Below are 23,346 nucleotides of genomic sequence, written 5' to 3'. Positions count from 1 at the left end.
TCCCAGGCTGAGGGTCCACCCAGGATTGAGGCTCCTCCCAGGCTGAGTGCTCCTCCCGGGACTGAGGGTCTTCCCAGGCTGAGGGTCCTCCCAGGCTAAGGCTCCTCCCAGGATGAAGGTTTCTCCGAGGCTGAGGCTCCTCCCAGGACTGAGGGTCCTCCCAGGCTGAGGGTCCTTCCAGGACTGTGTCTCCTGCCAGGACTGAGGCTCCTCCCAGGACTGAGAGTCCTCCCAGGCTGAGTGCTCCTCCCAGGACTGAGGCTCCTCCCAGGCTGAGGATCCTCCCAGGCTAAGGGTCCTCCCAGGACTGAGGTTCCTGCCAGGCTGAGGCTCCTCCCAGACTGGGGGTCCTCCCAGGACTAAGGTTCCTCCCAGGCCAAGGCTCCTCCCAGACTGAGGGTCCTCCCAGGACGAAGGTCCCTCCCAGGCTGAGGCTCCTCCCAGGCTGAGGCTCCTCCCAGGCCAAGGCTCCTCCCAGACTGAGGGTCCTCCCAGGACTAAGGCTCCTCCCAGGACTGAGGTTCCTCCCAGGCTGAGGGTCCTCCCAGGCTGAGGCTCCTCCCAGGCTGAGGCTCCTCCCAGGACTAAGGCTCCTCCCAGGCTGAGGGTCCTCCCAGACTGGGGGTCCTCCCAGGACTAAGGCTCCTCCCAGGACTAAGGTTCCTCCCAGGCTGAGGGTCCTCCCAGGCTGAGGCTCCTCCCAGGCTGAGGCTCCTCCCAGGACTAAGGCTCCTCCCAGGCTGAGGGTCCTCCCAGGCTGAGGGTCCTCCCAGGACTGTGTCTCCTGCCAGGACTGAGGCTCCTCCCAGGCTGAGGGTCCTCCCAGACTGGGGATCCTCCCAGGACTAAGGTTCCTCCCAGGCCGAGGCTCCTCCCAGACTGGGGATCCTCCCAGGACGAAGGTCCCTCCCAGGCTGAGGCTCCTCCCAGACTGAGGCTCCTCCCAGGACTAAGGTTCCTCCCAGGCTGAGGCTCCTCCCAGCCTTGCCAGAGCACTAGGAGCCGTGTCCGGTCTGTCCGCTAGGTGTCACGCTTGGCCGTGCGGTGTGCTGGCGCCCCGGGGGCAGGAACCGCGTTGGGCGCCCGCAGGGGCGGACCCGCTGGGCTTGGTCACTGCTGGCCGTGAGCTGGAGGTCTGACGGGCCCCGCCTCCACGGGCACACGCCCTACGCTGTCAGCAAGCTCTTCCTGTGGGGCAGCCATCTGCTCACCTAAGCCCCGTGGGTTACCTGCCCCGTCCTCCGACATGGGAGGGGGAGCCCCCGGTTCCCTCTGTTAATCCAGTCGGGACCAGGCGTGAAAACTGGGTGCTGTGGGCCCACTGAGCACTGGCGTCCACTGGCGCCCTCCAGGTGCCCAGGCCGTGAACCGGGCCCACGCTCCGAGCTTGCCAACCTGCAGGCCTGTCCTCGCAGCCCGCAGAGGAGAGACAAGGACAGAGGCAGGTGCTCTGGGGCAGCCCTGGGCGGACAGAGGAGGCCGGGGGGCAGGACCCGTGCGCTGCTGGCCAGCAGGTGCGTGGTCTGTGTCTGGGCACAGCAGGCGAGAGAGCCCCAGCCCGCAGAGCATCCGACGTGCACCCGGGGAGTGTCCGGAGCCGGAGCCTCCCCAGGGGCTGCAGACCCTCACATCCCTGCTCTGCCTCCCGCGGGCTGCGTGACCACGGGGGCTCATCAGCTGCTCCGGCCCCACGACCTCCTCTGCGGGCAGGGGCCAGTGGCATCTACACCACAGGCTCACACCCTCGCAGCCCTGGAGCCCAGGGAGCCTCTGGGAGGAGCGGGGGAGGGGAGAAGCCTCTGCAAGCACCTGCCACGCCCCGGCACCCGCGAGCCTCCCGAAGCCCACGAGGGGGCAGACGTTCCACGTGGACCTGGTGTGGGCTGCAGAAGGTCCACTGTCCTTGTGAATCTGGACATGGTGGTCATCTCCATGCAGAGGGCCAGGCATCGGCAGGGAAAACGGGCTATTTTCATCGTTTCCTCTTTTGTATTGCTTTAAGGAAAATGTTTTAAACCAAGTCCAGGTACTGCATTTTCAAGAGGACGTCATCAAGGCAGCCTAGGGGCCGTGAAGAGGGCGGACAGCTCACACTGTGCCCCCTCTGGGGCCAGGTCCAAGCCACGGCTGCAAAGCCCGTCTGCACGCTGGCTTGGGCGTGCGCTTGGTCTGCCCTCTAAAAGGTCAGACCGGCCCGACAACTTAGGGGCAACCTAGGGCGGCTGGGATGACGCTTCCACGTGAAGGTGCCCCCCTGAAACCAGGCCCCGGGGAGCTCCCAGCCGTCAGCCCAGGGAGTAGCCATCTGGGCGTTGGGCCCGGTCACACTTTCCGATGATGGGTTATCTCGTTTTCACATTTGCTCCCGCCTGGAATCTACAGCAGAGGGCACCAAGAACAGTGCCTGGCACACAGTAGGTGCTTAATAAGCGCTTGCGGCAAGAACTCCCTGCTCCTGTTCTGACCATGAACCTTGGGTGACCCTTAGCAGCCCGCTCCTGTCCCCTCCCAGCCTGCAGCCCATTCCAGGAATGCCCTCTCGGCCTGCAGGGTGGGCAGGTGACCTCAGGGAGGGGAGGAACACTACGGGCCAGGAGCAGGCAGCCCGCCCACAGGTCCCTGAGGCCACGACCCTCGACCGCTGGCTGAAACCGGGTCAGATAACATCCAGGGTGATCTAGTCACGTAAGCTGGTGAAGCTGGATGCCTGCCAGCAGGTGGGGGAGGTTCCCGGCCGAGTTGCTTCACCCCTGGGGGTTTGCAGGGCACGTCCCTGTGGTAGGTGTGCAGGGCTGTGGCTGCATCCAGGCCAGCACTGGGGACCGGACATGGGGAGGGGATACGGGAGGCAGGAGAGGAGCACAGACAGACGTCCCACTGGCCTGCCCCTTCCCTTCCCCCTCCCCGCCCACCTCCCCTCCCTCTCATCACCAAGGGGCCATAGTGGAGGGGTGCCACTTGGTCTGGCTCTGAGTATATTTTGCAAATAGACCCGACAGGATTTTCTGACGATGAGACACAGAAGGTGAGACAAGACCGAATCAAGGATGACCCAACCCACACCTTGGGGAGCCATTTCCTGAGATGGGGAGGGTGGGGAGCAAGGGGTTCTGAGGGATGTGCAGGAGCTCGGTCCGGGGTGTGTTAAGACCGCGAGCGCTGAGCTCGTGTTTTGCAAGAGCAGCGGGGACGCTGATGTAAAGTGGAAACACAGAGCTGCCTCACAACCGCCTCAGTGGAAGGGGCCACACCAGGGAGGGCCCGGAACGGGGGACGGGAGCGCCTGGCCTGCCGACCACCATCCTTCAGGACCCACTCTGTTCAATGGCACAGCAAAATTAGCAGAACAAGGAGTCCTTGCCTTGCATTTCGCAAACGACGTGAAGGGAACGCATTCCCTCCATATTTTAAAAACCCATTCCCAGGGGCTCCTGCGTGGCTCAGTCAACCGAGTCTTTTATTTATTTATTTATTTTGAGAGAAAGAGAGAGAGCACACAAGCAGGGGAGAAGCAGACAGAAAGGGAGAGAGAGAATCCTAAGCAGGCTCCACACTCAGCAGAGCTGAGCTCGAATGGGGCTCGATCTCATGAACCACGAGATCATAACCTGAGCGGAAATCAAGAGTCTGTTCCTCAGCGGAGTCACCCAGGAGTCCAGAGCCTCTGACTCTTGGTTTCAGCCGAGGTCATGATCCCAGGGTTGTGGGGTTGAGCCCCGCGTCGGCTCCGAGGTGAACGTGGTGCCTCCTTGTGATTTTCTGCCTCTCCCCTGCTTGCACACACTCTCTCTGAAATTTAAAAAAAAAAAAAAAAAAAGCTTGTAAAATTAAAAAGTAGTAAAAGTTTAAAACTGAGCTCGAGTTCCAAGTAGAATGGATATACATTTAAAAAGACCTAAGACTTTCTTTTCACCCCCCAACACCCTACCTACCGCAGTGCCAGCGACCCTCGTGCCCGCACTGCATGGTCCGCGCTCGCAGGACCACCAGGGAGGAGAAAGCCGCAGCCGGCGCTAGCCGAGCCTGCGCTCGCGCGCGGGGGGGAGGGGTCATTGTCCCCACGGTCCCCTGGGAGCAGGCACTTCACCACGCGCGGCCCCAACCGGCTCGCCTAATCTGTGCAGTCTCGCTGGGCTGGGACAAGTGCCTTGTGGGGCAGAGACTACAGAGCCCAACATCAGAGCGCCGGCAGGGCTCGCTCCTTCTGGAGCTCTGATGGAAGCTCGGTCCCCTCCCGACCCTCCCAGACCTCCCAGCCCCTTTCGGCCCCTCCCAGGCAACCCCCCTCGCTTCCAGCGCGTCGCCACCTTCCCACCTGCTTCCAGCCCCTCCCAGCATTCCCCGCCCCGCTTCCAGCCCCTCCTTGTCCTCCCAGCCGCTCCGAGCCCCTCCCCCTCCCCTGCTCCCAGCCCCTCCCACCCGCTCCCAGCCCCTCCCAGCCGCTCACCCCCTCCCACCCGCTCCCAGCCCCTCACCCCCTCCCACCCGCTCCCAGCCCCTCACCCCCTCTCCCCTGCTCCCAGCCTCTCTCAGCCCCTGTTGTGGCCCATCCTTGGTGTCCCTCCCCTCTCTGCCTCCATTGCCATGTGGCCCGCTCCCCATGTGTCCTGTCTGTGGGTCTTTTCTTGTAAGGACCCAGTCATTGAATCAGGGCCCATTCCACTCTTAACCAATTGCATCTGCAAAGACCTATTTCCAACTAAAACCATCTTCTGAGGTTCCAGGTGACATGAATTTGGGGGTATGCTATTCAGCCCACTGCAGCACCCCTGAAATGGAGAGCCCAGCCGGGTCCCCACGGGAAGCGTGCGGTCAGCCGGGCCTGAGCAGGTGTCCTAGAAGCGAAGGAAGGAGAGAAGGCAACAATTGGGGCAGTCCTGGAATACTGCCTGTAGGAGGCAAGGCTGCATCTGGCCTTCCCGGAGAAAGGGCAGTGCGGGTAGAGACAGGAGAGGACCCCTCACAGCAGGGACACCCCGGGGAGAGTGGAAGCCCTGAGATGGGAAGTGGGCCAGGCTGCGGGCACGGCGAGGAAGGTGGGGGTCCAGGACACCCTCCAGGAGCAGCAGGTCAGTGTCCGTACACAAGGAGAGTCCAGCCCAAGAGGTCGGGCCACAGTGACAGGAGGCTGGCCCCCCTCCACGGTCCCCATCCTGCTTGCTGACCCCACAGGCAGGAAGAGACGTGGTCTGTGACCCCCGAGCCAGGAGAGGGACAGTCCTTGGCAGCAGGTGACGGGCCGTCTAGGCTCCTGACCTTCCCTGCAGCCTCCCTCCCGCTCACTCTGCCCCTGAGCCCCTCGAGCTGCCCCCGCTGCCCCCCACTGCCCCATGGGGCATACACGCCACCAGGTGTCACCGCCTCCTGCTCTCTGCCTGGGTTCTGGCCCCTTCCCAATCCTGCGGTCCCCACGCCCTCCCCACTGCCCCGGGAGGACTCCCCACAGTCCTGCACCAAGAGGCCCAGATGGTCCCAGCGTCTGCCTCTCTGGGCTCTTGTCCACCTCGGATTCCCGTCAGTGCACCTGAGCCTCACTGGTCATGGCCTCGGGCAGTGACTCCCTCCCAGGGCCCTGCCGGACCTCGGGGAGCGGGCGGCGACCTCTGGTTGACCTCGTCCTGGGTCCTAAAGCCCCATCAGTCGTGGAGGAGCACAGGCGGCCGGTACCGAGGCCGGGGCACCCCCATCCTGAAATGGAGGCAGGGGACGAGAGCCAGAGCCGGAGAGCGGGAAGGAGACGGCACGAGGGCTAAGCCGGCTTCCTCGGCCGTCGTGCTGCCCTCCCTCGAGGGCCATCAGGGAAAGGAGAGGCCGCCCCGGTGCCACGCGTGTGAGCGCGTGAGCGCTGCGCCGTGACCCCCGCCTTCTCGCCCCCTAACTGGAACAGAAGCGCCGCCAAGCGCGCGCTGGCGGCACAGCCACCGCCCGTCCCAGCTGACGGGGCTGCACGGCGGTCACAATGAGCGTCCGGACAACCCGCCGGCAGAGCGGCCTTCCCGCGAGACTTCTGCATCTCGTACCCGCAAACTGTGTGCCGCCCACATTTCGCAGCAGCGGACGCGGAAGTGGGAGCAACGTGCAGACTGAGGTGAGGTGGCCGCAGGGGGGCTGCGCTCCCGTGAGGGGGGTCGTGAGGCTGGTGGCGCGCTCTCCCCGCCCCTCCCTCACCTGTCTGCTCCGTGGGAAACCTCTGTCCCTTCATTTACTGGAGGAGGCAGGGACTATTATGGGTCATGTCACCGCCGTGGCAACCGCGTGGTCTGAAGCGCTGGGAGAGGACAGACGGGAAGCGACGGGGACAGTACATCAATGGGTCTCGACGTGGCTGCACAGAGCCGGCCGCTGGGACGACTCGGGCTGGGGGGTTGGGGGGGCGGTTAATGCAACCCCACCGGAAGCTGACCCCAGGCGGAAAGCTGAGGAGGTCGCGCGACACGTGGGCCTCCGCCCGGCCGGGAACAAGCAAGCCTCCTTCCGGGGACTCTTGCCGCCCCGCCCCTCCCAGGCCCCGCCCCGCACGGGGACGCGGTGCCGCCCCGCCCCCCCAGGCCCCGCCCCACACGGGGACGCCCTGCCGACCCGCCCCTTCCAGGCCCCGCCCCACACGGGGACACCGCCCCGCCGCCCCATCGGCACACTGCGCGTCTCTGGTGGGGCAGTGTCCACCGAGGCCCCAGTGTCCCAGCAGCTCCCCGCCGCGTGAAACATCAGGAATAAAACCCACACGTGTTATAAAATCACTAAGGACTCTTCAGTACAAGAAGGTCCGTCCCCTGTCCCGTTCTGGGGACACATCGTTACCCTCCTGCACCGGGACGATGGTCTTTCCCAGTGACGGGAGTAGCAGCTGACACCTCCTGAGTCTGGCCCGTGTGCCCGGGGTTAAGTGTGCAGGCGGAGAGGCCGACGAGGGGGTCCCGTCGTTCTCTCCACTTCGCAGAAGAGGAACAGCCCCCGAAAATTAAATAACTTTCTGAAGTCGCAGTTAGTGGGGGCAGAGGGCCGCCCGGTCTCCGGCTGCCGCGGTCCGCGCGTGGACGCCCCCGGCCGGGGGTCCGGACCCGCCTGTGGCCCCGAGCTCGCTAGCTGTGCCCAACTCCGGGCGGCCTCTGTGAACCACCGAGCTTTTGGGAACAGCGCCCAGGAGAGAGTGGGCCTGCCCGGCTCCCCTCCTGGTCGGCTTGCCCCCAGCCCCTGGCTGGTTCTCTGCCGAGGGTCCCAAACAAAGCACGAGGCAGGAGGCCGCCCCACGGGTCGTGATGCCTGGTGCAGGAGCCGCCAACTTAGCGCAGGGCTCCAGGGTGCGGCCCGGGGGGGGGGGGTGGGGGGGGTGGGGGGGGTGGGGGGGGGGGCTGTACCCGGAGACCCCGCCCGCATGAACTCACCAGGACCTGGGCTTCCCTGGCAGGAAGGTGAGGTGTGTGTGCTTCCAGCCTAGTTCCTTTCCTGACACCATGGGGCCACGACCTGAGGTCCCCAGCGAATCTGCGGAGACCCACGCCCCCCCCCCCCCCCCACCGCGGGCAGCGTCCACGTCGGCTCACACCTGGGCAATTTCCAACCAGCCCAGGGGAGTCGGTGGGGAGCCCCCATCCCGCTGTTGCAGGCTGTCGCTGGGGGTCTAACAACTTTTCCTCAAATCTCAGATATTATTTCCTCTTTGTGTCTAGTCTTGCATCTTTCGTACCTTGTATCTTCTCTTGTATCTTGTCCAACATCTTTTCTCTGTCCCTAAGTGTCCCTGCTAAAGACACCTTTCCATATGGGATTACTAGAGCTCTTCTCTCTCTGGCAAGATTGAGTGATCTCTGTGGCCTCTCCAGTGGTCCCCCCTCGTGGCCCCCCTACCATGGCCTCCCCACGTGGCCCCTCCACGTGGTCCCCCACGTGCCTCTCCGTAGTCTGGGCAGCTGAACTTCTTACATGCCAATTCAGGGCTCCCAAGAGGGTAGGCATGGAAGCTGCCAGACCTTCTGAGTCGCCACAGTGTCACTCCCGCACCTTCCTTTGTTTAGGGGACTGTGTCCTGAGAGGCTGAATGTGCCAGGACCCAGGGCCCCAGACTGACCTCGAACCCTCCCCACTGTCCCTCCCCTAGACTCACAGGTTTTCCCTGCATGCCTGGGATGCGGCGGTAACACGACCGACCGGGCTTCCGGAGGGCTGGGTTCTGTTTGGCGAGCTCTCCAGACACGGGTGCTCGCCAGGAAGCTCCTTCTGGCTCAGCTTTCCTGTAAACAGACAAGAGGGAGGAAAGCAACAGGCTCAGGGAGGTGAGTGCAACCACATCTCCTAAGGGGTCCCTCAGCACCCTCGACTCTGGCCAGATCCTAAGTGGGAGCCTGGCGAGACATCTCGGGAGCCCGGGTGGGCGGGCGGTGGGGTGCTGCAGACGGCCGCCCTGGGGTCTTCCCGGATCGAGGGCTAACTCAGAGGTGACCACTCGGAGCCCTCCAGCTCCCTGCACAGTCTGGTGGGCGCACGGGAAGGACCCGCCCCGAACGTCCTGCCCGCCCAGCCCCACTCGCACCCAGACGCTGGTGCACACACATGCACCCACACCGGCACGTGCACAGAGCAGCAGGCTGTGAAGCACTAAGTCATGCAGGTGCTGAAGCAGGAGTTACACGGGGGACCCCGGGCAGCCCCCCTGCCACACCAGTGCCCCCTGCCTGCTGCCCAAGGGCCCCTCCTGCCAGCCCCAGCCAGAGCCCCAGGCCCGACTTCGGTTGGTGCCGCTTGGATCGTGGGCTCCGCACAGGGGAGGGCGGCCGCCAGCTCTGAGGCGCGACCCAGTCAGCAGAGCAGGACCAGGGTGCGTCCCCTCCCGGCATGACTGGCCCAGAGGGCAGAGGTGGCTCTAAATGGGGACACCGGAGCTGTTAGCAGAAGACAGTACAGATACGGCCGGGTAAATGCAAGGGCTGTCCACGGGCCACAGCACGAGACAGGACGGCATGGTGCCCCCAGGAGCTAACGAGGCTCCAAACTGCCTCTGGGTGAGCACCGCTCGGCTCTGACGCTCGCTGTGTGACCCGGGGCAAGTTACTCACCCTCTCTGTGCCCGTTTCCCATAGGTAAAATGGGGGTAATGACATACGTACGTCTCGGGGACGTGTGGCTGTGCCTCTGTGTCATTAGCACTGCAGCAGAAGCTTCCTCTGACCAAGGACAAAAATCCATGTGGCGGATCCAGGGGGCCGAGGCCTCAGACGCTGCTGACCCCCAGAAGACCCCGGAGAGACCTCCTCCTGACTGGGGCGGCTGGAGAGGTGGCAGTGGCCTGGGGTGGGCAGCCCCCAGGAGCATCCTCCAGGCCTCAGGCCTGCTGGTCCCAGCTGGGTGTTCCCTTTACACCTAATTAGATTTCGTTGTAAAGAGATAAAGGCTGTTACTTGGTATCAGCACATCTTCCTCTGCAGGACTGAGTTCCTGAGAGAGGAGACACAGGCAGGGAGATGAGGGAAAGAGCCGGCATGGGTAGACTCCGGAATAAGGCCCTGACAGGCTCAAGTTGATTCTGCAGCCCGGTAAAATTGAGTGCAGAGGGAATTGGGTTTGTGCCCTGTTAAATGTAGCTGCCTCTTGCTGTCTATACCAGGAGCTGTTAAAATGGTAATCGTTAGAGATGTATGGAAATTGTGTGCGAACAGACCGGTGAACCATCCTGGGGCGCAGGCTTCCTCTGCGCACGCAAAACGGCATCGTTGTTCCTAATAACATCATAAACACCTTGCGTTTGTAATGTAAGCAGAATCAAGGCTCCCGGCAACGTCTCCAAGCGAGGGGTCACTGGGGCTTCTGGGGGCTCCGGAAGCAGGCCCTTGGGCTGCCGGTCCCGGGCAGCTGGTGGGCTGTGGGGTCTCACGTCCCCCAGCCTGGGGCAGGGAGCGGGGGCTGGGGGGGGCGGGTGCTTCACGTCTCCGCATTCATCAGCCTGGACCCAGGACAGGCTCAAAAGAGGACTTGCTTCTCCCTCGGGACAGAGCCCAGGGGACTCTCGAAACCTGGAACCCTCGCTCCTGCCCGTCCCCACCCCACCCCACCCCGCCCCGTCAAACCCCCTCCGCCGGGTCCCACCCCAATCCCCTGTGCCCATCCCCCAGGCCCCATCTGCCTCTCGTTGTGTCTGACGGATGTAGGAGTAAGGAGTTCTGAGTCTTCCCGAGAAACAGCCCTGTGCCCACTGTCTCCAAAGCAGTCTCGAGAGGCCGACCCCACTCACGCTTGGGAAGCGCCCCAGTCCCGCTGGGCTGGGCTGTGCCTCAAGCCACCGCCACCGTGATCCCACACGTCAAAGGTGCACCCTCACTCCCTGTGTGTCCAGGGTGGGGCGGCAGAGTTCACGGGGCGGGGGGGGGGGGGCACCAGGAGCCCCGGCTGACACACCTCTCGGCCACCAGCACAGGAAACCCCGTGAAATGGCCTTTAAAGGTCACTGGCCAAAGCAGGTCTGGAACAGGAGGCCGGGTTCTCTGTGCACGGCTGGCAAGGCTCACAGGTGTGCCTTCCGGATCACTTAATTCTGCTCACCGTCCCTCCTGTCTCCCCGGCGGGTCGGCCCCATATTTCAGCCCTACAGAGCCAGGGCCTCTGGGGGATGCCTGCTTGGGAGGCCCCTTTCCGGGCCTACGAGGGACACCTCTCATCTGAGGTGGATTCCTCCGCCCGCTCCGTGTCTCCCGCAACGTGCTGCTGGCGCCTCCGGCGTCCCAGAATGCACGTGGGCCAGCCGCGGCGTCCAGGGGGCCACCCGCGGCGTCCAGGGGGCCACCCGCACCCTGTCGGATCTGGCCGGACTCGGGGACCTGGAAATCTGCCAGCGTCCCGGCGTCGGGCGGGACGACGTTCGGAGCCTCGTCCTGTCTCGCTCTCACTCCACGCTGGCAGCTCCCGTCTGGTCTGGCTCCTTCTCGCATCTTGGCCAACGCAGGCGACGGCCGCGGGCACCTTCCTCCCCGCTTTTCCCAAGGGCTGCCATCGTGCCGGGCCTGCGGCCTGGCTTCCTCCCTGCACGTGGGCCCCTGCCACGCGGTTCTCGCGGCGGGCAGGGCGGCCTGCGCCCCGCGGCACCGAGTGACCCCCCACACGTAGGTGACCTGGCACGGCAGGGGCTGCTTCTCACTCCAGCACGGCGGGCCCTGGGGGGCTCGTGCGCTCAGGGGCCAGGCAGGCGGCCGCTCCCGTCAGCACATTGTGACTTTCTACGGAGAAGATAGGGAGGGAGGGCTGGGATGCTTGTTGCAAAGGGCTCCCTTCCGCACAGGACAGCGCGAGGGACACAGAAGACCCGCCGGGAGGCGGCCGCCTCGGCCCCGCGGTCACAGGCTGCAAGGACTCCGACCACCCAGCTGGTGTGGGTGTCCAGGTGCCACTGTGTCCGGCGCCCTCCTTCCTTCCGGTTCCTCCCCGGGACGTCATGGGAACAGAAACACGCAGGGTAGGCCTGTGGATTAAGTTTCCTCCAATATGCTCAGAATTTCGAACCCCCGTCTGCATCCCGTAGGACACGGAGACTGAACCCAATAGATACGTGTGCGGGCGCCTTGGGTGGCTCGGTTGGTTGAGCGTCCTACTCTTGATTTAGGCTCAGGTCGTGTCCCAGGGTCGTGGGTTCGAGCCCTGCATCAGGCTCTGTGCTGACAGCAGAGATTTTCTCTCTCTCTCTCTCCTTCTCCCTCTCTCTTTCTTTCTCTCAAGATTAAAAAATGAATGCATGTGGAACACCCGATGTCAGCTGAGCCCCAGAAGTTGGTTTCTGCTGGGCTGACTGGATTCAGCCTCTGTCTCCCTGTTCATTCAACAGACATTTACTGAGCGTCTGCTGACCCTGGTCGGGTGCAGCCGCGGGGGGACTGGGCACGCACGGAGAACCGCCTGCCATCCCGGCACAGGGCAGGGAGGCAGAAGGCAGTGCGGGTGCCGACGGATGCCATGGGGACCGATACGCAGGGGAAGGAAGGCGGTGATGGCCCGGAGGGGGAGAGGGAGCCAGCTACTCGCACATCTCGAGGGAAAAGCATCCCAGGCAGAGGGAACAGCCAGTGCCAAGGCCCTGAGACAGAAGCACTTGGAAGGTCGAAAAACCAGAAGGCATGGCGTGGCTGGAGGAGAAGGGGCACCGGGGGGCAAGCAAGCCAGAGACGGCGGCAGGAAGGACTTTGCTGGGGTGTGAACAGGCACTGGGCTGTGTGAGAAGTGAGTAGTTGTGTCTGGAAGCTGTCCATTGCTGTGTAGCAAGCGACCCCAGACCAGCAGCTCCCGTGCCTGTATCTGCTGGGACTACCGGGTCCTCTGGCTCAGGGTCCCTCACGGGCCGCAGCTGGCGTCGGCGGGGCCGAGGCCTGTCTGAAGACTCCACCGGGGAGGGACCCCCATGCGAGCTTACGCACAGGCCTCGAAGCAGGATTCAGCCGGACACCATCCTCGGTCCCCTGTCTGAGGGCCTCTCCCGGGGGCCTCTGTCAAGGCGGCGGCTGCTGGCTCCAACAGACGGAGGAAGCAGAGCAGGAAGGACAGACAGACAGGAGCCAGAGTCTTTATACCCTAACGTGACTCCCATGGCGTTTGCCTTCTGGTCATCGGAGGCGAGTCCCAGCCCCACTCGGGGACCAGCACCAGCCAGGCCCAGGCAGCAGGAGCATGGGGGCCGGTGGGTGTCCTGGGAAGAGGCTGGATTTGCACACTTCTTTTTTTTTTAATATGTATTCATTTTTTGAGAGAGAGAGAGAGAGACAGAGTGTGAGCGGGGGAGCAGCAGAGAGAGGAAGACACAGAATCCGAAGCAGCTCTAGGCTCCGAGGTGTGGGCACAGAGCCAAACGCGGGGCTGGGACTCACGGACTGTGAGATCACGACCTGAGCTGAAGTCAGACGCTCAACCGACTGAGCCACGCAGGCGCCCCTGCCCCCTTTTTTTCTTTTCAATGTTTATTTATTTTTGACAGAGATGGAGAGAGAACCCCAAGCAGACTGTGCTGACAGTGCAGGGCCTGGTGCGGGGCTCAAACCCACGCACGAACTGAGAGATCACGACCTGAGCCCAAACCAAGAGTGTGGATGCTTAACCGACTGAACCACCCAGGTGCCCCTGGATTTGCACCCTTTTTGAAAATGCTGGAAAAAACAGGATCTTTGGGCCAAGGGACCAAGAGAGACGCCTTGGTTTTCGGCCTAGTGACGGGGCCGTGCCGACCTCAGATGGGGCTGACCAGCCCCACCCACATGGGGCCCCTCAGCAGAAGAGGGAGGTGAGGAGGGAGGGGGTAAAAACCCAAGACCCAGAGCCCCCAGCGCAGACACCTCAGGGCAGACGCCCACCCAGCGCCTGTTAACTGCAAGCCGTCCCTGACCTGTCCCTGACCTCCAGGCCACAGTCCCTGCAACTAAACTAGCCAATCGCTGCATGATTGCAGCCGCTTTGCCTCGGAGGCGCCCGGGTCCCTGAACCCGCCAACCCTCCCATTTAATCCTCTTTAAGACTGGAGGCAGTGGCAGGGCCAGTAATCAGGTTAGGGACAATATCCCACTGCTCAGGGCAATGGTGGGGGTGGGGTGCCAGAGACTAGGTCCCTGCCCTCTGTTCACCCGGACACGGCGGCTATCCTGCTCTGCCCGTGACCGTGACCGTGACCGAGAGGGGATCTGGGGCCGACAACTGGCTTCCTTCCGTACCTTCCTTGCAAAATAGTCCCGGACTGAGCGCCGAGTAGAGTCACAAACACCTCGAAGACGAGATTGCAGGGAAACTGAGGCACCACAGCACCCTCTCTGTTCTCCGGAGGCCCAGAAAAGCAGAAGCAGCCCTCGGCCAGAGCAGCAGTCCCTGAGGGCCGTCACCCAGGAGGAAAGCCTTTTGTCCTTGGCGCCCGTGTGCCCGCTGGCTCCTCCCCACCTCCCTGTTCTGCACGCCTGCTCTCCCTCACTGGTCACCTCCTTCCTGGACCGCCCGCCCAAAGCCTCCCGGTGACGTCTCAGGGCACTTGCCCCCCAGACTGACTTGTAATGAGCCTCCCCCTCCCCAGAGTGAAAGTCCCGGGGGGAGACTGGCCTGTGTGCCAGTCACGTCCCGACTCCCAGGATGGGAGTGAATGGGGGCATGGGGGCATGTGGGGTCATGACAGGAGGAGGAGGTTGAGGAGGTCGAGCATGGCAGGAAACTCCCGCTGGGCAAGGTTGGAAACGCATCCTGAAGCCATTAGCACCTGTTCATGGACGCGTGCCCAGCCGCCCACCCTGCCCCGCCCGGCCCGGCCCCTCCGTCTGTCCTGTTGGCAAGCGGCTGCTGACCTCTGCACCCTGCGTGAAGAGTCGGCCCATCCACCGCCCGTCAGGAAGCGAAAGGCGGCCCGGAGAGGCGGGGAGCCCCCGAGCTGTGGCAGCAGGGACGTAAGCCCTTCCTCTGTGGGGCTTCTTCCCTGTTTGGGGGTCTGGGTGCCTACAGAGGCTCCCGAATTCTTCCCTACAGCTCCTGGGTGACAGTGCCCAGCACAGGAGGAAACGGAAAGTGAAGGAGCCTGGGGGGTCCTGAGACCCCCAGAGCAGGGTTTGTCCCGTCCACACCCTGGGCCTGGAGAAGCCACAGGCGTGCTATGGACCGGGGACCCAGAATCCCCCTGTGCTGGGGCGGCGACCACCAGGTGGCAGTGTGGGACCGTCCTGCCCACCCCCGCCTCTGAGCCCTGGCTCTGGGCTGGATGCCAAGGGTTTGGAGGGTCCTCCGCGCTCCGTGTGGGCGCTTGGTTAGAGACCTCCCACACCAGACTTCGGGCAGCAGCGGCCTGAGGCAAGCCAGGCTGACGTCCACGTCCTCCTGGGCCTGGCACCCAGCACACCTGCTCACACCTGGGCACACCTGGAACGACGGCCAGTGTCCACCTGCTTTTCTCTCTGCGCCACAGACCTTGTGCTGGGAACCGCGTCTCCACGGGGAGAGGCCAGCGTCCTGCTGAGGCCGCTCTGACAGCCAGCTGCCCCCGAGAGAGGAGCTTGACCCCAGCACGCAGCAGCTCCCCGCCCCCCGCCGGCCCGGCCCAAGTTCCTGACACAAGTCAGCGTGCTCGAGGTTCTGCGCCACCCCCTCGGTGGTTGGTGGTGCAGCCGGGGGTAACGGGAGAGTGTCTGCCCCGAGGGGCCTTGGGCAAGTCGCTGCCCCTGTGCGCACATCTTCCACGTCTGCGCCCGTCCCACGGAGCGCCGTGCGGTAAGTATGGATGTGTGTCCTGAGTCGGGTCGGATGGTGTCTCCCCAACGTGCGTGTCCCCTGGGGTCCCAGACCGTGACATTATCTGGGAGATTTTGCAGACGCGATTGGTTAAGATGAGGTCATCCGGATGAGGGTGGGCCCTGAATGCGACGAGCGAGCGAGTGAGCGAGCGAGCGGCGTCTTACCGGAGGAGGAAACAGAAGCACAGAGGAGTCACCGCACGAAGCCAGAGGCAGAGGTGGAGGGAGGCATCTACACACGGGGGACAGCAAGGCCACCGCAGCACCGGGAGCCGGGAGGGACGGGAACAACTGTCCCGGAGCCTCCAGAGAGAGCGAGCCCTTGATTTGGGGCTCTGGCTCCATAGCGGCGGCCGGGATGCGCCCACCAGTAAGAGGGGCCTCGTGAGCCTGCTCTGCCACTCGTCCCGTGCCCACGAGGACCCTGCCACTCGACTCCGGCAAGACGAAAACGTGGACTTTGAAGCAGCAACGATAGACAGTCCCACCTGCTGCTGTGAAAGCACCTTCGTCCTCGGGTGGGGGGGTGGGTAGATGGAGCTGTTCTCGTGCCGGTGGGCACAGCGCCTGGGTCCTGCCACCAGTGGGGGAGCCACGCCCCGGACCAGCGCGTGGGGCGCAGGCTGCCCGGTTTCCCGATGCCCTACACGAGCCCGTATCCCAGCGGGGAGGCTCGGCCCCTCGGGCAGGCGGCCCCTGGGGCCTCCGCTTCCCGGGCGCACGGAGGGCCCTCGGCCGCCACCTGCGTCTCCAGAGCCAGCAGCTCAGAGGCCGCCCCCCACCCGCCGGGAGACGTTGCCAAGTGGGGCCCAGGGGGCTGGGCTGCAGCTGTTTGGGGGCTTTTCTTCCAGAGCAAGGCCTCAGAGCCTCAGAGCCTCACTTCCTCCCTGCTGTTGGGCGCCTCGCCAAAGGCATTTAAGAGGAGGCCCCGCCTCGCGACCTGCCCCCACCTCCACCGAACAGAGTACGGTTGTTCAGTCTGGGCCCAGACAGAGCCCCGCGGCAGCCGGGGGCCGGGCCCCGCGTGTGTGCAGCCGTGCGCTCGGGCACATTACCCACACATGGGCACGCTCGTGTGCACAAGAGGAAGGCCTGCCTGGGGCGGGTCTTCCGAGGTCCGGGGTCGGGGCAGGTCCCGTCCTGCGGGCTCCCAGAGTCCAGGGCGGAGGCTTCTCCCGGGGTGGGGGAGGGGTGGCTGATCTGTGCTGCCCCCAGGGCCTGCCAGAACCCACAAGTCCCCCTGCACAGGTCTCCCCCGGCTTCCCTGGCCTCCCCGCCTCCAGAGGCATCTGCCTCTCTGGGGAAGCTCTGGCTGGAGGAGAGAAGGAGAGGAAATAGAGAACCCTCCAGAGCACGTGCGGGTTACAGCATCTTCCAGAGGGCTCCCTTGTCCTGTCCGCAGCCTCCAGATCCCTGCGTCCTGCCCCAGCCCCCGGATGGCGGTGACAGCAGCCCTGTTCACCAGCAAACACTCCCCACTATGTGCTGCCCTTCGGAGTAACTTGATAACCTGCGCCGTCACTGCCGGGATGGGCTAACCATCGTGAACAATAGTGATTTGCCACATTTTTCGCGTTACACTGCTGAGCTGCGGTCCTGGCTTGAGGAGGGGCTGGCAGAGCCGGGGGAACCCTGAGGGCTGAGTCATTAACGGAGTGATTAACAGTCCTCAGCCTGGTGGCACGAGACCCCAGCCGGGAGGGGGGGGGCTGGCTTCCTGAGGTCTGAGGGTGGGGGCCCAGCTCCAAGCTGGCAAGGCATCGGGCGGGGGACTCCCGGAAGCTGACCTGAGGTCATGGGGCACCTCTGTCTGCCCTCCTCCCAAGCCGTGAGCCCAACTCCCCCAAAGGCAGATAGGATCCAGTGCTGTGCTTGGGGTATTCGGAGAGCACTTTCTGAGGGTATCTTCCCCAGACGTGTTCCAGGTTTTGCCCCCAAAGCTGCAGGCTGTGGAGAGATGCTGGGATGGGTCCTTCCTGGATGGGCTGGCGTGTGGCTGGTCAACATGGGACCCACCCTACTGCCCAAGCCCTTCTCCACCTTAGGCCACCTTGCTGTTCGGGAAACGCTTTACGGCCGCATCTCCCGGCCCCCCTGCCCACCGGCTCCTGTGCTGACCGCCCAGTCTTGGTGGGCGTCCCCTCCCGGGTCCCCAGCCCACAGGGGGCTGGAGGAAAGAGTGCTCCCTGCCTGTCGCTTCAGGAGAGGTGAGGCTCCCGGCTCTTGCCTGTCTCTGGGGGTCCCTCAGCCTTGCCCGCACGTCTGCAAATTTTCGTGTATGACATTCCTTTATGTGAAGCCTGTTTCCTGCTGGTAGCCTGGGAGATACAGCGGCAGGAAGCGAGAGGGACCTCGCCACGGCCCCCGAAGACAGCCGTGAGCCCAGACGCACACGGGCCAGAGGCGAGAGGTGCTCCCGAGTCCTTTCCCTGAAAACCTCTCAGACGCCGGCTCTGCTCAGCACCGCCCACGCCGTGCCGTTGGCAACAGCACCCAGCGCCCACACGGAAGCCGCACCATCACCACGGCAACGCCCACCGGGCACCGAACGCAGTGCCGTGGACCGGCCGTGTAATCTGTGGGGCCCGGTGCAAAACTCAAAACGTGGAAGCAGTGCCGTTACAGGCACCAAATGAGAGGGGTTTTTTTCCTTCCACAGCCTTCCTCCCTCCGTCCCTTTCTGCTCACAGAGGGTTTTCCACTCGGTATTTGATGCCGTTCTAACTAAATAAAAAATCGAAATTATAAGCACGAACTGTGCTGTTCCGTTACCCCCTGTGACGCCAGTTTCAAATGCACGCGACAGAGCCTGTGATTCACAGCCAGTGTCGCCGAAACCGCGTGCTTCGCGTCGTGCGGCTGGTCCCCGAGGGTGCCTCGACCTGCCACAGGGAAAGCACACACCCGTCCAGGGAAAGTCACAGGAGGAACGGGTCCCCCAAAGCTTGGAGCCTATTGTCAGGCTGCTCTCTGGGGGCTGTTGCCAAACAGCGAGATTTGATAGGAAATGTGAGGTCGGGCCGGGCCGGCAGGTCAGGGCCCGGCTGCCTCTGAGGAGAGGGTGTTCCTCGGGGGCCCAGAGGTGGGGCAGCCAGGCCACGGGGGGCATTCGGGGCCAGGAGGCCAGGGTGGAGGAGGCTGGGCCGGAGGCTGTCCTGGGCCGGGTGGTTTGCACGCCAAGGGAGCCCCTCGGGCAGGCCGTCTGCTGCCCCTGCGAATCGGCTAGTCCAGGAGGACGGTCCCTCCACCCCGAGGACAGCGAGGCCCAGGAGTCACGTCATCAGACACAGAAAACCAGCAGGCGAGGTTCACACACAGGCCTGGCTTTTCCCTCCGCAGCAGCGGAATCAGGGACGGTCACTCCACCCTCAGGACAGCGAGGCCCCCGGTGCCCAGCTGACGAGAGGGAGAGCCCCAGGCCTGGGGGTTTCTGTGGGACCCGCGTGGCCCCTCCCGGGCGCCCAGAGCCCAGCCCCTTCAACGTGGGCCAGCCCTGGGACCGGACAATCGCCAGGTGCCCCGAGAGTCTGATGGCTGGGGCAGGAATAGGGGGAGTCGGATTAGGCATCTCCCCACAGACCCACACCACCACCCAGAACGGGTGGGCGACCCTTAAGGAATTAAGTCTCCGCACCGGCCACGTGTGGTTCCCGGATCCGGCACTAAGTCACAACCTCCTGCTAACACCCTGCCCTGCAGGGGGAGCCCCCAGTCCTGACCCTGACCCTGACCCTCGCCCTGACCCCTCCGCCCTCGCCCAGGCCCCCGTTGGGGCGGCCAGCCAGGGTCTGGCAGGGGAGATGGTGGTGGAGAGCCTGTGCCGGGGAGGCTGGGCCCACACTGCCTTGTCCCGTCGACCTCGTCACAAAACAAACCCCGGGACAACATCACTGCAATGGTCACGACTTCGGCCAGGGAGCGTTCAAGTACGGCGAGGTCCCCTTCGGGACAGGCTGGTGCCGGTGCAGGGCTCTCGGGCCGTGGCTTCGGAGACGGGGTCTGGATCAAGGATGGAGCCAAGGAACAGCAGTGCAAAGACCCTGTGGTTGCAGGGGAGTGAGCGAGGGGAGGCTGTGCCCTGAGAGGCCGCGGCAGGAGACCACAGGTGCACCTCGACCTGGAAATGCGCGGCAGCTGGAGGGGGTGTGGGTGGGCCAGGGCCTCCCGGAGCTGCTGCCAGCCCATCCCCCCCAAGGGGCTGGGGTTCACGGGCACAAGTCACAAGGCCGTTGGCTGCAGGGCTGGGAAAGCCCTCTTTCAGCAGCTTCTGCTCTTGTGAAACAGGAAGCGAGGTCTCAAGTCGGCGGGGGCGGGGAGGGGGGGGTGTTCAGGGGAGAGGAGAGCCGGCCTCCAACACAGCCCGCAGCCCAGAGAGCTGCCTGGAGCTCTGTGGCCGTGAGCCTAAAGCGAGACCAGTTGGCACATCGCTCCTGTTTCCCTGCAGTGACTCAGCCGAAAGAGGCCAAGAACAGAAAGAGACCTGGATTTAACCAGAGTCGCCGATTTTCAGCAAAGCAGACGCAGGGTGTCAGGACACAGGAGCGGCAGCAAGCCCGAGTAGGAGCCCCGAGGCCAGGCTGATGGGGTGCAGCCTGGGGACAGGAGGCGAGGGTCATTCGTGGTAGCGGGACCCGTGATCCAGGCGGGTGCTTGAAACAGGTGTCGAGGGACCCAGAGGATGCCGGAGGGTCACCACCGTCGACCCTGAAATAGGGCCAATGGGGGCTGCCCCTGCACACGGGGGAGTGGGGACCCGGGAGCTGTGCCCCGTGGGACGTGCCCAGGCCAGCGCGAGCCCAGCTCGGGGAGGCTGCTCCAGGCCCCGTCTGGCCGCACCTCGTGACACTAATCATTGTTGGGGACACAGGGGCTGCCCTGCTCCTGCCCGTTCTACCAGGGAGGTCCCGTCTCCTGGCCCGTAAGGGTCTGCGGGACAGGCTGCTGCCGCCCGCGCTGACGGTGGAGAAACGGTGGGGGTAGGGCGTCCTCAGAGCCCAGACACTCCCCAGGCCCTCCTGGGGTCCGAACAGGGCAAGCGCAGACCCCATACCCGCGACCTCGGTGCCTCCACTGACCTGATCCTGGTGCACATGCGGAGGAGACAGCATAATTCCTTCCCTGTCACCTGCAAAGTTGGGGGGGTCACCAGGACCACTCCATTTCTGACTCGTGTGAAATATGCGTTCACTTCGCTGTCTGTCTCGGGTGCGAAATCGGCTGCCTCCGTGGCCGGGGATCCCCCAGGCTCTGTGCTGCTGTCCTGTCTGCAGAGGGCCGTTTGTGGGCTTTGTGGGGGGCGTGTGAGGAGCTGGAGAGGTGGAGGGCTCAGCAGGTGACAAGCCCGCACCCCATCACCGGGGGTCTGCAGAAGTCCTGGCTGGCATCCCGGCTCAGTCTTGTCGTCTGGGCACCCCTTGGCCACTGACCCATACCGGGCCGGGCACTGACGTGTGAGCCACGCACGGGACTTCGGGCTGTCCCAGGGGCTGGCCCGTGTCTGGTGGGTCAGGATCTGAGGCCGTAGACAGCTGCTCCTAGGGAGGGAGGCGGGTCGGGAGAAGACAGCAAGATATGGCCCCCCAGCCCATGAGGGCCCCGGTCAAAGCTGCTGCGCTGTTGTCCCCAGCGGACCCTGGAGCCTGCTGGGTGGCTGTCAGGATGGCCCTGCACACTGGGAGGCACAGCAGGGGGTGGTGAGTCCTGTCACTGAACCGTGCCCCCTGAATGCCCACCAACACCCTCAATGCCCCCCCGTGCCCTGCCAGTCCCCCCCTGCGTGCCCACCAACATGCTCAGTGCCCCCCATCCCCTGCCCATCCCCAGACAGGGTGCCCTCTGCCTGTGGTACCAGGTCCCTCTGAACCCCAGAGGCTCCAGACTGACGTGGGATCCCAGCGGTGGCTCCCACACAGGGTCCTCGAACGCTCACCGAGTCCCCAGCCATCACACTCCTGTCTCACAGCCACAGTGCACAGAAGGGCACAGACTGGGTCTCCCTGCAGGTGCCCATGCAGCCGGCCCACCCACCACCCAGAGCCACAGGCCCTAGAAACAGCCAATAAACGCTCCTCTTGTCCTAAACCCCCCAGGACAAGTACGGTCCGCCAGAGCCCCAGAGGGACTGATCTCCTCCTGGAGACGCCTGAACCCGCTGGCCCAGCTGCTCAGGGGCCCCGCTGGACGTGGGGTGCCCCATCTGCCCTGGCGATGTTCCGGCACCCTGGCATCCACCACACGCTGCTGGCCCCAGAGGGCAGGGGTGGCCAGGAAGGCAGACCGGCCTGTGTGGGAGCAGCGGAGCCTGGCGTCAGAGGCCACGAGGCTCCCTCGCGGCGTCCGCTGCTGAGCACGCATCGATCAAACACCGGGCAAGACGCCCAAAGTACACACGACCTGCGTCTACCCAGCTTGGAGCAGCACCAGTACCCCCCAGGAGGGACAACTAGCCACCAGGAAGGCTGGGTTTTCAAAGCAGGCCACCTGAATGGGCTGATGTAAGAGGTTCTGAGCCCCCACCCCACTGCGTGGACACCTCCTGGCAGGGAGGGTACCGAAGGCCTGCAGTGCAGGGGTAATCAGACCACCCCGGGGGGAGGCCCCCAGGAGCTGGGCCAGGCCTCATTGCCCCTGGGAGCCCAGCCCCCAAGGCCTGTGTCCCCCCCCACCCCCCAGAGGCAGGAGAGTGAGACTGGGAGGGGCAGGGGCGGGGGCATCCTGACCTCGCCCTGGGGCCAGAGGGGAGGAGGGTGAACCTGGGGGGTGGGCAGCCGGGGCAGGGAGGCATCCTGACCTCGCCCTGGGGCCAGCCTGCAGGGCCATGGCCACCCCTCCCCGGGAGGCTCTGGGGCCTGCCCCTACCCCTCCTGGCCCCAGGACCACATCCGCTCCCTGGTCTCCAAGTGTCTGAATAGAGAGCATTTCCCAGTGTGTGGTCTCTGGGGGTTTCTCCAGGATTTCATTGATTTTCTACAAGCACGCAGCCTGAACATGCTCTTAAATGGGAGGGACTGAGAAAGCCACGGGCCAGGGTAGTGGGAGGGGAACGAACGTGGCAGGGGGAGCCTAGGGGCCGCTGCACACCCGCCCCTCCCCCACCAGGTGACCCTGTGACATCAGTGAAGGCAGGGAGCAGGGTGGGATCATCCACGGGGCGCTCGGCCACTGAGCACGCTGGCCCCCAGGGACAGGCGGAGGCCGGGCAGGGCCACCTGGGCAGCCCAAGGCACACGGAGGACAGATGGACGGCTTCGGAGGTCAGGCCCGGGGGTCCCCAGACAAGATGTCCACGGCCACCGGTCCCTCCATCCCCTCCCCGAGACCCTCGGGTCCCTGGAAAAGGTTTCCAGGGCTGCAGCCCCCCAGCTACTGCGGCCCTCGGGGAGCAGGTACGGAGCATGGAGGGAGGGACCGAGGCCCGGGCTCGGGGTCCCCAGCGCCGCCTCTGAGGGGTCACCCCCAGCCACTCCCTCCACGAGAGCTACACGGCACACTCTTCCACGGCACGGACACCCGCTTGTTGTCTCCACGGAAGGCGCCCTGACTCACTTAAGTTTTCACCTGTGGGCTCGTTAACCGTCTGGGGACTCCGGAGGGCCCTCTTCTCGCAGCCTCGTTGTGTCCCTCCTCCCCTTACAAAGACCCCGGTGCCTGGATTCAGGGCCCACCCTGATCCCATACGACCTCATCTTAACGGGCATCTGCGAAGACCCGCTTCCGGCCCCTGGCCTCCGGCTGCTCCTCAGCCCCCAGTCCTAACACGGCCCCTCCCCCAGGAATCCTTCCCGGGTCACCTCCCCTGCTCACCCCTGAAGCCTCGCAGGCCAGTCCTCCTGGCTCTCCTCAGGCCCCTAAGGAGGCACCAGCCACCACACGACACACAGCTTGGCTCCCCTGGGCCACGAGGCCCCGTCTTGCTCATCTCTTGTGGGCCCAGTTCCTGGCACGGCGGGGCCAGCCGTGTGCCCCACCGACGTCTCGGGGTCCCGTGTGGAGGGCTGGGGACTCCAGGGAGGGCTGGCCCCAGCAGCCAGGTTCCCGACCGACCGGCCTCTCACCAGCCAGCAGCAAGAGGTCGGGCAGGGAACTGAGTCCCGGAATCCCCGCGCTGACTCAGGAAGTGCGT

At 64.6% G+C, this 23,346-nt stretch overlaps 1 protein-coding gene across 6 annotated transcripts; it reads left to right on the top strand.

Annotated features, from left to right (window-relative positions):
• The first annotated feature begins 5,708 nt into the window (after positions 1-5,708).
• On the top strand, positions 5,709-17,972 carry LOC122232652 (mucin-1-like). Of its 6 annotated transcripts, none has more exons than XM_042962557.1 (9): positions 5,709-6,088; positions 8,099-8,273; positions 9,602-9,746; positions 10,107-10,300; positions 10,404-10,501; positions 11,267-11,440; positions 14,900-15,201; positions 17,269-17,431; positions 17,524-17,972. In XM_042962557.1, the coding sequence occupies exons 5-9, from the start codon at positions 10,422-10,424 to the stop codon at positions 17,858-17,860; spliced, it is 1,056 nt and encodes a 351-aa protein (XP_042818491.1). In that variant the 5' UTR covers positions 5,709-6,088; positions 8,099-8,273; positions 9,602-9,746; positions 10,107-10,300; positions 10,404-10,421; the 3' UTR covers positions 17,861-17,972. The 6 variants fall into 6 exon arrangements, with proteins under 6 accessions (XP_042818491.1, XP_042818490.1, XP_042818489.1 ...); XM_042962556.1 differs by having other exon boundaries at positions 9,078-9,746; positions 10,143-10,300; XM_042962555.1 differs by having other exon boundaries at positions 9,078-9,746; positions 10,409-10,501.
• Positions 17,973-23,346: the final 5,374 nt, after the last annotated feature.

Source organism: Panthera tigris, chromosome D3 (genome assembly GCF_018350195.1).
Source record: "Panthera tigris isolate Pti1 chromosome D3, P.tigris_Pti1_mat1.1, whole genome shotgun sequence".
Lineage (NCBI taxonomy): Eukaryota > Metazoa > Chordata > Mammalia > Carnivora > Felidae > Panthera > Panthera tigris.
This window is presented reverse-complemented; position numbering and strand designations above follow the sequence as displayed.